This window comes from Polyergus mexicanus, unplaced genomic scaffold (genome assembly GCF_030449975.1).
Source record: "Polyergus mexicanus isolate NDT 795.1 unplaced genomic scaffold, iyPolMexi1.0 SCAF_16, whole genome shotgun sequence".
Lineage (NCBI taxonomy): Eukaryota > Metazoa > Arthropoda > Insecta > Hymenoptera > Formicidae > Polyergus > Polyergus mexicanus.
The window spans coordinates 109610-124413 of NW_027223336.1; the positions used below are offsets into that span (position 1 = coordinate 109610).

Consider the following 14804-nt stretch of genomic DNA (forward strand, 5'->3'; position numbering starts at 1 on the left):
GAAAGAGACCTTCTTCCGGCGCTTGCATCTTTTCAGATGCGAGCAGGCCGCCCTTCTTTTATCTCGCTCAAGCGACATAGCCATCCTAAATAACGATCTTCACGATCTTCTCGATCTGTCTATCTCTGTCTCTGTCTCTGTCTGTCTGTCTCTCTCTCTCTCTCTCTCTCTCTCTCTCTCTCTCTCTTTCTCTTCTTTTCTTTCGCGATTCGGTTCTGTCGCGCGCAATTGAGCGATGACAACGCGGAGCCTTTGAAATTGAATATCATTAATTCGAGAACTTCGCTCGCGGGATGACTTACGGGAGATTGTCGGAAAGATTTGCCTCTTTTTCGCCTCGCGTTATCCCTATAAAATTGAGGAAAAGCTGAAAGGATTTTTTACCTTGACATTTTTTTCTCGCGCCGTCTCGGATTCCGACGCGTCTTCTCGTCTCTCGAATTGGCGTACGGTATTCTGACGATCTAAATAGCGTCGGAGATACACGGAAGAATTAATTATGCAACCTCGTCTGGCACGGTTGTTGCATTTCCGTGAGAAAATCGCGGCGCATTTAACAATTACAATCCAGGCGCCACCGGCGCCCCATTACTTCACTACTTGGCATTAATCCAGGGATGACTAGTAATTTTCACGAAAGAGGAGGATCGAGTACGGTTTCATTCCTTTTTCCGTATTCAGGTCACTAGCTAATAACACCGTAATCTAATAACAATTATTCTTAACAAAACGTCGTTCTTTCAAGGAAAAAATCGTTTGTAGGATTCTATTTTTATTGTATTTATTTTATAATTTCCTTTTTCTCATTCTTTTTGCGCAAACTTGCAACACTGTCCAAGATTTTACGAAAAAGAATTGAAACAGTCTACGTATATAATTCGATATTTAAACAACAATGAATTCTTTGAAACAAGCAAATTGACATAAAAAATACTTTTTTGAAATAGAAGAAAAAACCATGATGCATGAATGCGCAAAGTTTTTCGCCATTCAGCCATTTTTTTGGAAGAGATAGATAATAATTAAGGCAACTCGGTAAAGCTAGCACCAGATTATGCGCGTATTCGCGATTTGTTTATAATTCGTGAATCGCGAATTACGAATCATGAATTGTGAATACGCGCATAATCTGGCGCTAGTTTAAAACGAAACAGTAAATTTTCACGATGTCACGATCCGTTTCAATTTCTCATCATGTTTTTTAAAATTATATTTTATTAATGCATATTGTGTTAAAAATATATTAATGCATTGAGTTTCTTCCTCTTATAACATTTCCACTTTTTATATTAAAAGAAAAGTACATATGTGATGTTTACTGTACGCGATATATATGTATGTACAATATATAGGCATGCGAATGATTGGAATAAGTATCGCTTAAAGATGTTACGAGCGACAAGGGATGTTTATCGACCCTTCAGAGAGATGGAGTTCAATCCTTTTTTATTCGTTCCTCGTGATACAAACGGAAACTTGATCTAGAAATGATCGCGTCTCGTATTAGAATTCATCCCGGTTTCATCCAATTTTGAAACACCGTTAACGCGGTTTATATCTTCGATGACGATGATGAGAAAAAATTATTATTGAAACGCCAAACGATATTTTTGCGCGGTTGCGTATCTCGGCGGCGATAGTAAAACGTGAACGCGGTTCGAAGGTGATAAAAAAATCAAGCTTGCTATTTTCGTTCCACGTTTGACTCATTCCGCCGCCCTTATCGGTGCAACTACACGAATACAAACGGTCAAGCAATTTATATTCGTGTGATGACGATAACACCGTTCGCCGAAAACAAGGAGGAGACGGCCATTCCGGTCCCTTTTATCCTCGTTGCACGCGAACAAAGGGAGGAAAATTCGCTGGCAGAAATCTCCATAGATGAAAGAGAGAGAGAGAGAGAGAGAGAGAGAGCGGAGAGCACAGGGTGTAATATACACGCTTCAACCGTTTTTCCACCCTATTACCCGATTCGGTGTATCTATCCTGTTCGCTTATTGTAATATCTGTTCTATTCTCCTTATTCTATCCTTATTCTATTATGTTATATTCTCCTTTTTCCGTTAGTTGCAAAGTTCAACCCGATAAGCGCTTTCTTTCCTTGAATAAAATCTCTTGGCTTAATTTTTTTTCATAATTTGAGCCTCCTACTTATATACAATCTTGCGCAGATGTTTTTTCTCAATCCATTGAACAAGCACAAGTTCGCAAAGCATCTTTCGCAATAAAATTCTTTCTCTTTTTGAAAATTTTTGCAATTTTTTAATTATTAACACATTTCATATCTTTGTAATTTGAAAAATAAATTTTTATTAAAATTTACTTGAATTAACTAAAAAGTATAGTGTTCTCATTCGTTTTCTTTTAATTCGCTGAAATTTTCTTGTTTTTAATTACCAATTATTATAAAATTATAGGTATATCTTAATATCTTGATACTCTTGTTGAGAAAAAAATCAGTTTTTAAGTGTGGTCGACGAGTGTTTACTATTAAATTAATAAAATGACAGAAGAAGAAGATATATAGAAAAAAATTAGCAACTATTTGCAATATCTTATTTCGAAGACAAAGAATGTTTTTAAAAATGAAACTCCGCGATATAGATTTTTGCTTCGTTTCTCTTAATTAAAAATTAAATTTACGAATTAAATTTTTCAATTTTGTTTCGACTTATTCCGCGTAGAAATTTGAATCCTTTTTATATGTAATCCTTTCTAAATGTTCACTTTGAGTGCGCGATTTTAACAACACACTCCGCAGTAGCTGCGGACTGCGGATTGAAGGTATGCGGTTAAGTATAAACACACAAAATAGTCGACCTCACTGAGATTTCACTTTGGATGCACCATTTTACGGCATAATGGTTAAGTCCGACATAGCTATTTCGAAATATTCCGCGACGCGATATGCGACGATAAAATGACTACGCGGCTAAATTTTTCATTATACCATCTCTTAGACCGTGCGGTTTTATTATATTTTTTTGTGTCGCAAAAATGGAACGCTGATGAAATACGCTTAAATTAATATTTGCGCCCCATGAAATGCTATTTCCTAAATAATGTATCTCTATGTAAGACAGGGGATAACACGCTTTACAAATTTAGAAACGACATTGCGAGAATCGCAATTAACGTATGAAACTTTTGCGGAAATACCTCGCGCAATTGCCTTTTTATTGCTTTAGTAGCGATTCGTTCGTTTATTGATAAAAACTTTAATAAAACTATTGATTTTATTGCAATAGATATTATTTTCCACAACGATGTAATGTATTTTAACTTAATGTATTTTAATGTATTCTAAATTTGTGTGTGCTGTGATATTTTATATCTCTACTTTTAATACATACGTATTGATACATAATATTATATTTAAAATTAACTTTCCTAAAGTTTATATTATTTTAATATTGTTTCAGATATTATGCGATAGTGCATCCAATGAGAGCACAATACACATGCACCATAAGTCAAGCTCGCAGAATCGTGATTGTAACTTGGATTGCATCGTTTCTATTGGGAATTCCAATGATTTTTACACAGGTACGCGTTATTCTCACACATATTTGTAGTGGATGTTTTAGTTAAATTGTATACCATTGTTCTTAATTTTCAGCATTAAATCTTTTTAACTTCTAATTATAAGTCAAATGAAAATGAAATTTGCTTAAATAATTTATTTTCTATATCTCGGCGGAATGTCGAATTTACGAAAAGCATGTTACTTTTTATCTTTTAACGGTGTTCGACAATTTCTCGCTAAGGGGAAATGGATGAAAAAATTCAATGAGATATTACACTGGTATATTTCAAAATGGATTAATTTAGAATTTATATCCGATATAATTTATAACATGTTAAGCCGTTTGCTACAGATCTGGAAAATATTCTGCGCGAACATATTAAAAGTCCATTAAATACGAATTCAAATACAATATATCAAACGATATCGAGCTTCCGAGCGATTTTTTGCTGAACGAAAACAATACGTCCGATGTTATATACATATTTGTATATATAATTTCGCACTGGCAATTATTATTCTGTTTTACACGACGCACGGCATCATTGATCAACTTTGATATTCGCGTACGGCGTACGCAATACGACACTCGGCAATATTTCGTTCTCGTTCACACTAGATACAATCACGAAATCCGAGAACGATACGCCCCGTAATTATGTGTCCGATAAAGCTGATATACCTCGCTCCATTCACTTACTTTGAGAAACGACGGTTTATCTGACAATGAGTGTTAAAAAGATACGCCGCTAAACTGGGATAATCGACCGCGTAGTGGAAAATCGAGAGAACCCAACGTGATTGGATTTCCAACTGGTGGAAGCTTTCCCGGAGCACGCGATGTTTTCGTGTGAATAGGAGGCTTGATAAGCACGTTTTATCATCTACATGTGCAAGGTCTGTCTTATAACTATGTTTTAAAACTATTGTAAATTAGCGTTAATGATACTCTGATCCGTATTCATACTTTGGACTTAACGCTAAATGCGCCATTTGATACCGAGTGTTATCTGTCCCGTATGAAGATTATCCCGTATATATTATCTAAAGTTGAATGATGAGTATAAGCGTTAAATATAGGACAATGAACACAGAGATCGGAGATTAAAAAATTTTTTTCTTTATATACTTCTTTAGAGACAACTTTCGAAACCATTAATTGACACGCTCGTTCAATCAAACAATGTTGCAATTCGCAAAAATTGTATTTTACACGAGGTAAAAATTTTTCCATGACATAAGAGATAAACCGATTATATGGTAATCGCGATGCAGTCGGGATGTAAAATTTATTTTTTGAATGAGGCATAATATTCTCAAATTGCAATTCACCGGTAGATAAGTTCTTATATGAAAGACATTTTTTTTTACTCTCGCCAAACAGTAAGAATAAAGGATTGAAATAAATGAAATTTTTTCAGATCTGGCATAAAAGTTACGGAGCCGTCGAAAATGAAACGCGAGTGAAGGAGAATTCAGTGCCTGAAACGGAGATACTTGCTTAAAGATATTGTTCGCAAAAAGCTTTTGACAAGATATTATATTTATAAAACAGCTATCTTCTGTTTTTAATTTCATTTACTTGAAACATAATTTTCTTGAAATAATGAGAATCTTTTTATTTTTCCTTTCCAAAGTATTTATCAAAAATTAATAAAGATTTTTTATTATTTATGATTTTATCTCAGATCTGTCTCTTTATCTCGTTGAAAAATCTTACAGAAAAATGACACACCCTTATATTCAGTGTTTAAATTAATGTAAATGATGTGCACGAGCGCGTGTTCGATAGCGAAAGCATTCATTGAAAACTGAGACGACTTCTTATTTAGCTTCAGTTGTATGATTTGTGATTATTATTCTTTTATTCTTCTCTTTGCCAGGAAAAGGATGTAAAGATTTGAAAGAATTCTCTTTTCATGTCTTAGATCTTAGATTGTTCGATAAATATATCCCATTATCAGATGCATAAGATTGTTGATTGTATCCAAAGAAAGAGAGTCATGTCGTAAAGGATTAATAAAGCATAGAGCGCCAACGCGTTGATCACTTTTTATGGCGCTATGAAGTAAATGACGAGGGAGCGTTAAAAATCTCTCTCGTATGCGCCGGCGGAATCTTATCGCCGGTATACGTAAATGTCTGTCTAACGACTTAATAAACGCGATTGTGCGGGATGGAAGGAGAAAAAGTCGCCTATCGTGAGAGAACGTGTCTTTACGCATCCCGTTAGAGATTTTGGAGCAGCACGCTCTCCCCTCTCGTCTCTCTCGTGTCTCTTTATTCACACCATCTTCTCCTTCTCTGTGTTCCAGACGCACAAACAAGTTGGAGAGAAATATATTGCCTATTGGTGCGTTCGTGATTCCGAAGCCGAATTTTTGTGGCGGTTCCACGAGATCTACATGCTGATCGTGGTCCTGATACTGCCGCTAAGCATCATGGCGTTTTGCTACGCAACCATCTGCTGGGAGATCTGGCGCGTTATGAAGCGCCGATATCACATGACGTCGCGGCACGCGTAAGTTCAGAGAAAATCCAATTTTTCACTTCTCTTCCGCCTTGGGGTGTTTGAACAAAAAATTCTATTCTTTTAAATAATTCTCGCTTTTCAGTTATAATAGTTACAGTATACCTTCTTGAAAAATGTAGTCTTTATATCGTCTTTATTTAATTGAAATTTATGTTTATATTGACACTTTGTATAATCTCTCTTTAAGTACGACTTCTGGTAGCAATGATATTCGCAACAGTCTTTCTAACCGTCAAGCTATTGACATTGACGACCACGTACGCAAACTCATACGCATACACAATTGTACATACGAATATACGTACGCTTATGTTAGCGGATGTCCCCACTTTTATTTCTTGAGCGTTTGCGCTTTAAAACTTGTATAATTTTTTTGAACATCGTCAAAGTCAAGGAAAATTCGGAAAACACATCGTTTCGTTTCTCTAATTGCATTGTTCAATTGCGCCCATCTCGAATAATTTTCATATCTCCAGTGACCCTCGGATCAACGCGAAGTGACGGTGATTAATCGAAAACTGGGTTTTTCACTTCAACGCATACCTTTTTTCTACTTTGCGAGAAATTAGAAAATTTACTCGAAAACATATATCTTTTAAGACTTTAGTTACATAACATTCGTACTTCAACTGAATCTTTTAAATCTCGTAATATATCTCGAAATATAATATATTGTACATGTTTCAATAATAACATTTATCAAGACATGTATTGATGAAAGAAAAGAAAAGAAACGGATAATTAACATGGTTAGCAAAAATTAATTGTAATGAGAAAACAATAATGAGGATTATTTTTACGTTATTTTGCAGAAATTTTAGACTAAAGCAATAAAATTTTTTGAATTATATAAAGCTTATTAAAGCTATAGATAATGAAAATAGATCGTTAAATTTATTAGTAGCAATGATATCTCATGAAATACGCAACAAACGCGCGCGCGTTCGCAAATTTTGTACGATCGAATTCTATCATTTATTCCACCATGTGTAGAAAATCGGTGTGAATCCGATTACGTCGTCTCATTAATTTATACGCGACGTTCGTTATACCATATAGACGCGGACATGATAATCCACAAATGGGCATATAAACTGCTATTTGCCTTTCATAGTGCGACAGCCCGAGCGATGGAGAAGTGTGTTTTCTCGTCTCGTATGAAACGTCGATTATCTCGTCGTGAACGTCAATCACTAATCGTGAGAAGATAGAGGAGGGATAGAGGAAAATACCATTTCTCGACGTTTGATGGACGTTTCGTGACACGACGCTCCCGCGATTTAATATGAATTGCAATCCAGTAGCTGGATTTTTGGATTCCGTCAAAATTCATATCGAGATCGGTCGACGATGATACGCGACGAGGAGGATCGCGCTTCAATTTATATTAACGTGTTTTGCGCGCGCCGTTTGGCAACTGTCGTACATAATAAAATAATATTGTCTCTCGAGATTTCATTCGCGATTCATCGTTTCATGGCTCGTAATGCGAGTAATGCAAACGCGAAATCGAAACAAACCTTCACCTTGTCGATCTTTGAATCAAAGATGCAATGTAATTAAAATATAATAAAAAAGAAGACGGGGAAATGTAAAACAATTTTTCTTGATTTTTCTCGTCGATTTATAAACGGAACGTAACTCGTCTAGTTTGATTTAGCACATCGTGCATCTAAAACCCAAGGTACACAAATTTTATTGAATTAGAAATATCGTAGAAAGACTGTAATTGTATGATATCGTGTTTGTTACTATTAGCCACGTATGTGAACGCGCAGTGATATTTAACTTATTGTTAGGCAGAAAGCAAACCCCTGGTAATTGATCGTAGTCGTATAGCGCTTCTTTGGAAAGTGCGGGCCTCAGGCAGTTTGCTTGAAATAGATCAAGGTCGATAGGCAAATATATGATAGCGAATGTAGGAATGCGTTCGCACTTTATGACTTGACTTCGATTCACCGTCTTTCTCGCGTCTCATAAAACATCCTCGTACATGTAAGTAACTGTTTCTAAACAGCAGCTCGACATGTGCACATTTAGAAATAGCTCGAGAGATCCCCCTGTTCTATACCGATAATTGGAGAAATTTATTTCGAATAATATTTAGATTGCCTAATAAATTTCTGAAAAATTCCTGCATCTTTAAAAAGAGTTTTATTAATCAGTATTGATTAGTATATATTATAGAACAAAATGTCCTGGGATATAATTTCGTTTACTTCCGAAAAGGAATAAAATTTATTTAAGACTTTTAAGGACAAACTTTTCAATTGGCAAAAATTAGATGCAAACGAAATAAGCGTACGTAAAAGTTAATATAATGATCTTAGTATAATTTTTTTATCGAGAAAAGTGCAAAGATTTTTTTTAGAAAATTTTCTATGCATTTGAAAAAAAAAAGTTAAATGCATAGAGGAGGAAGCGTTTTTATCTATTGCCATTAATCTTAGAATACTGCACATACAAAATCGAGGGCTATTTAATAAACATCTCTAATTGTATGAATAAATTACCTTATCTTTAAACTATTCTCCAATTTATGTTTTTAATACATCGATCAATTTAAAGGGTTTTTCTCGAGATGTAATTGTCGTAGGTATGCTGATCGAAGGAAATTCCATAATGTGGACAAAATTTAACAATTCTTCTTGATTCTTTATGTGAATCTATGAATGTCATAGTAATATAATGAGAATTAAAAAAATGTGATAATAAAGAGTATACTGTTTGTATTACATATATTGTAATATTAAATTTTTATATTAAGAATATAATAATATTATTAAGTTTGCCAAGAGATTTATAATTGTAGGGAAATCTGTTTAAACTCTGCTTGAAATTTAGTTGGCGAATAACTGATTTATTTTCGATTCGTTCATTCCGGAACCAGTGGTGTATGACATCGATAGTATTAACAATGCGTAATTAGTACCAGATCCTCTTGCATACGATCATAGCGCAATTTTCATCTGTTTTAGATTGAGTCCAAACAGCGTAGATACGGAATCTATACCAATGACGCAACGACAGAGTGGGAACGAGCGTAAATCGCGTCGGGACGAGAACGCCGATGAATCACGAACAATAAAGCAGGTTTGATTTTGTAAATTTTTCTTTGTTTAGTTGTTTGCTATGTTGAAAAATAGGTAGCTATAAATATACGTTCACAATATACGTGCGTCTGCAGGCTCTCTCAATAATCGAATTGTTCCTAAATATCGCATTATTAATTAATTTTTAACCGTTTGTTTAATAATTTGGAGTTTATCTCATATTTGTTTAACAAAGATATAAATAGATATAGATCATAGATTAGGTCCAAAAGATTATATAAAAATAATTTCTTTTAATTTTATATTAAAAGAATGATTATAAGAAAAGAGCTATTTTTCTAAAGACCATAAATTGTGTGTAATCGTGACTAGATTAACGGGATGAAATACCTCTTTTGTTATTTATACACTCGGGATAAAATCGCCCACGTTCTTTATCGCCACGATAAACTTGAGTTAAACTCGGTATATTTCTGTTTTATACTATGTTGAGTACTGCTACATACTATATTAAGATATTGCGTATATCGCAAGAGCTGTAAAGATTCCTATAAGTTTCGGAAAACTGTTTTGTGACTGCTCGGAAGTGCTTTATCAACAGGTGGTGAAGATGTTAGTGGCTGTTGTGGTGTTGTTCGCTATTTGCTGGGCCCCGATGCTCATCGACAACGTACTGACCGCTTACGGTTACTTGCCACGTCTTAAAAATGGGACCCACAAGCATCTCAACACCATGTTTCAATTGATGGCCTACTTTAACAGGTACGTATAAACATGAGTTTGTAGGGGAGATTAAACGCCAGAGAGTCGTTAATTTAAAACGGACCTCACACGCCTATAGCAACTCGTCTTTCACGTAATCAAAACTATTGCGGAAGTTGTCGCTTTCAAAGGCTTCGTTTGTAGGCTCATGTTATCAGTAGAGAAAGTGCCTCGCTGGTCAGACGTTAGTTACGTTTCTCCAATAGATCGTGCAATTTATACACGACACGTAACAAATACATGATTTGAGACAAATATTAATATTATATTTCTTGATTGTAGCATTTATATTTAGACAGGAAAATATGGAATATTAACTTGTATTAAATCTTTATTTGATTTGAAATTATTTCTAACATTTTTTAAGTAGTATGCTTCCTCATTTGTTACAAACAAAACATAAATTACAAAGCAAAAGTTATTTCGAAAATTTATTGGAAATAGATTTATTTTATTTTTTTGTTTATTAAATTAAATTCGTTTAACATCCTTTGAAAGTAAGTGTTTCAAAATATTAATAAGTGAAGATCTTACTGAATGCATTTTAATGTAAATATGTAAACCGATATGGATTTTGCGCTCGTGTTGAAAATTACAAAATGCGGAAAGTAGGAAGTAGCTCTATAGTATAAAATAATCAAGTAAAGTGACATAGACGGTGTCATTATTTATCAATTCAGGAAGTTGTATAATTTGAATACAAGATCCTCAAAGTTAGAAATCTTGCTATTCTCTATGTATAGTGTGGTATGGTGTGGTGTGGTATGTATATGTGCGTAAAGGGGGCGAGGGAGGGGGGGTGTATGTTCCATATTTATATCTCTATCTCTTTCGTGCCACTCGCTTTTTACATATGTAATATAGAATGATAACTGTAATGGCCATCTGTGCGAATACGCCGTGTCTCATTTTGATAACAACCTCTGATTAGCTTAACAAGTCATGTCGCTGCTAGGCAACAATATTGAATGCAATAGATAAATTGCATACTATTGAAATGATTCGGGTCGTTGCGAGAAAATATTGCATTCCCCCCTCGTGTGGTTTCTTCCGTTCTTCAAAAAATCGTTCTTGAAAAAATTGATATTATCGTTGCTCTTCGAAAAAAATTGATATTATTTCTTATTCTACGTATCTACAGAAGTAATTACTTGTTCTTTTTACGTGATTTTATTTTACGCTTTTAATTTGATTTGATTTTTATTAAAAAACAAAAAGCTTTTGTTATTATCTTTATCATATGGCTTCGTTATGGCTCGATAAATCGCGTATTGAATTTTTAGCAAGGAGAATTAATTATGGCAAAAATCTCGCTTTGAAAAATATGTAATATTGAGAAATTAAATCTCTAGAGAATGAATGAATGAACAATGTTTTGTTATTTTTTTAGCGTACCATCGAGTTTACTTTAATGGAAGCTTGATTTGGAATTTACTTGGAGAAAGATAATACTAATATTAAAAATTTTTATAATTGCTCTCTTTTTTTCTTAAATAATAAAAAATTAATATTTAAATTTACGGTATTTTTTTCCTCTCTCTCTCTCTCTCTCTCTCTCTCTCGCTCTCTCGTTCTCGAATATAATGCGTTTTTCTGAACGCGTTTGACAAATACTTCATATTTTGTTCTTTGACTAGCACTTTTAATAAATTTTGTACCGTGGACAACGTTTTTCCATTGAAAGACTAGAAGGCCTTTTCCTGTGACAGTTCTCTCGATACTGCAAATACTAGAGACCGCTGACCGCTGGTCTCACAATGGCTCTACAATGTAATACGATATGAAATTGATTGGGAGATTTCTATATATATATATATATATAGAAATCTATATATATATATAGAAATATATATATATATATATATAAAGAAAAAAGGGTTTTTGTAGATGGGAAAATGAATTGCTAATCGACGCGTAAATAAAATGCATCGCAAAGCGCAATGAAATTATGGCATGATGCAAATTTAATCTCTTTATTTTCAGATTAAATATAAATTTTTAAAATTACGATCTTTTTTGTGTATATATCTGCTATTTTTGTACGTTGTAGTTTATTATCAAAACGAAAAAGTTCTTTGAAATATCAAGTTTAATTATTTCTACATGATAAAGCAGCTTTGATGGAGAAGCAATATATTTTTTACTTTATGAAAGGTACTTTTATAAAAAGACTGGATTGTACAACAAAACTCTGACATTTTATATTTTCGGTTATAAGTTTCGCGAGCGTTAGTAGGAGAGAGACTATCTCAAATTTTAAAAGTAGCTCCTAACTTTTCTCGATCGGACGGAAGGAAAGATCTTCCTGGCGGACTTTAGCAAGTTTCCTAAGTTTGACCTGTCTTCGGACTGGTTTTGTAAATATAGACATCCCTACGTGCGCTCCGAGACAGTGTGGGAGTTCTTATTAGTAGCAAGAACTAGACTTGTAAAAAAGTAATAAAGCATTCTACTTTATGTTTAGCAATCGCAAACAAATTTTGATTTTGCAGAGACTTTTGTTTTAATACAAACCTCGACACGCTGATCTTTTATCCTCAAATCCGGTTCTGCTACTATTACGATCTTTGTTGCGCATGTCCAAAGTTTTTGGGGAGTATTATGAAAATCCTCAGATTAATTGGTGGTTATGCCAGATACATATTTGACATGTATGTATAAAAGTATAAGACAAAAATGGCTCATTATTTTTCAATAATAAATTGATCGTCATCTGGATATATGAATACAAACATATTAAACAAAAAAAATTATTGTTTTTCAGTCGTACATTTGTTCAATTCCGCTTATGTCTCATAACTCTATAACGTTTCTAATTTTTAATTATCAAATCACATTACGGATATTATTTTCTAAAGGAATATAAAATATATTTTATTGTAGAATGTAGAATGTATTTTATTTTTTTATTAGGAAAATGACAAAAGTTTAATTTTTTTTTTTTTTTTTTTACATTGTACATCTAAGGGATAATAAAATGCCGTTTTGTTTTATTATATATATATTAAAGATAAATAGAGATATTATTAATTTCTAATGATAGATATTATACGTTATATTACAAATAATCCTTTTTTTATATACTCTCGAGTTACGTTTCTTTTTTTTACATGGACTTTTTTTAAATACATATATTCTATAAAAGAAGGTACTTTCTTTAGCTTTTGCCATTCCTTCGTAGAATGTTCACAGCCCGCTTTTTCTTTCTGTTCTCCGGACAATTTGGTGGGCGGGATACACTTGAGATAGAATAGTCGATACAGGATTTGCATGTAAAATGGAGATCGAAATTGTGCTGCGCGCTTACGCGGTTCAGATTTAAAGTGCAGATTTCATTCCGCATTTCGATGCGGAATACCGCGCGTGTTCGCAACTGCGGCTTCATCCCGAGCGGCTGCATCATTCGCGGTCCAGCTGTCGGCGACTTTCAATCCGTCGTTCCTTTAATCCGGTATTTGGCATTGCAGTTGTATAAACCCGATAGTTTACGGGTTTATGTCCAAGCACTTCAGGGAGAGCTTCCTGTCGGCTGCCTGCGGCGGATGGATTTGCTGCCCCAGAAGAGGCTACCGATCATCCGTAACGAGGCATCCCAGTCTCAGCCAGACCAGAAGTACCAGCGTGAGGTATATCATGCCGTTGTTTGTTATATGTATCGATGACGCTCTCGTTTTGGTATTATTGGGAGGAACGAAAGATAGAATGACAGAATTGCGCAAAATTGCGTTTATCCATCTTTCGAAATATACTCCTCGAATTTCCTCGTGCCATCTTATAAAAGAGATATTGTTAGCATTTTTTTTTCCTCCAGTGGTTTAAAAGGTTGTCCTTGTAATATCATTAAAAAGTTGCCGTAATCGTTACCATTCTCGGTGAACCGCTTTTAATTTAATGTATGAATAAAGGGAGAATTATGTAGACCCGAAATTACTTTTGCTTAAAGACTCGAGTGAACCACAACGACGTTCCTACGTATTCTATAAAAATCAGAACTCGCGGAATGGCGGGGGTATATTTGAAAAGAATTTATTCGTAATTTACAGCACGGCCTTCGGCAACATATTAATCTCATATATGTATACGACTTTATCTGAAAATAAGTCTGAAAATGAACTGTAAAATATATACGAATACTTGACAAACGATAGCAAATATTATAGTTGGTACCGGACGTAAAATCTTTGAAAGCAACGAAAACACGTGAGAAAAGCGCGCATGGCATCGATAGCTTTATGATTTATGGGAAGAATTACATGTATTATCGCGGAAAATATTTTTTGATGACAATTTTACATCGGCTTTTATAAAGCCGATAAAAACAAAAAGATTTTTATAAACTCATAGAAAGATTCGATTATATATAACGCTCTTACTTAAATTATTGCGGTATCATAAAGAAGAAAGTGAAGAAGATAAAAAGGAAGAAGAAATAGGAGATGTTTTATCGAACTTTAGTATCTCCTTTATCGAATTCTGAGGCCGCTATCTATCAGCTAAAAGATTTTAATTGTTCGACATATGAATTCTACGATTTGAAAACTTTTAACGTTAACTTGAGCCAAGATTCTGTTTCAAAATTCTCCGTTTCTACATGCATGATTCAGGTGGATTCGAAACTCCTTCCGCGGGTCGAAAACTTCCCAAAACTCGACCAATCTGCATCTTGTAGTCCATCCGTGAGATGTTGTTTTGCGACACCTTGATCGGCGAACGAACCTGGTTGACTGGACACTGTTAGAAAGCCCGTGCATGCGCCACAAATGTCCGCTTGCCCACGAATGTCATAAACAAAGGGAACATGATTCAATCGAGGTAAATTGAATAGTTCGTCAACGTCGCTATTCATTTCGTACGTTCAAATGTAATATCGATTCCGGTATTCGACGCTTTAAATTTATTGCACGGATCTTTCCTTATATCTGACTCC

General features: G+C 34.3%; 1 protein-coding gene across 8 annotated transcripts in view; it reads left to right on the forward strand.

The window, feature by feature from the left end:
- LOC138940253 (QRFP-like peptide receptor) overlaps positions 1–14804 on the forward strand; it is a 66615-nt gene that overhangs the window by 33660 nt on the left and 18151 nt on the right. For 5 of the 8 annotated variants that reach the window (XR_011447970.1, XR_011447967.1, XR_011447966.1 and 2 more), the window contains 6 exons: positions 3426–3549; positions 5845–6050; positions 9041–9155; positions 9717–9877; positions 13345–13503; positions 14482–14689. Coding sequence is in view for 3 of the 8 variants with exons in the window: in XM_070308951.1 (XP_070165052.1) it covers positions 3426–3549; positions 5845–6050; positions 9041–9155; positions 9717–9877; positions 13345–13503 (765 nt within the window). In the remaining 5 variants the exon portion in view is untranslated. Of the gene's footprint in view, positions 1–3425; positions 3550–5844; positions 6051–9040; positions 9156–9716; positions 9878–11267; positions 11317–13344; positions 13504–14481; positions 14690–14804 lie in introns of those variants that run through there. The other 3 variants (XM_070308951.1, XM_070308952.1, XM_070308953.1) reach the window with 3 other exon arrangements.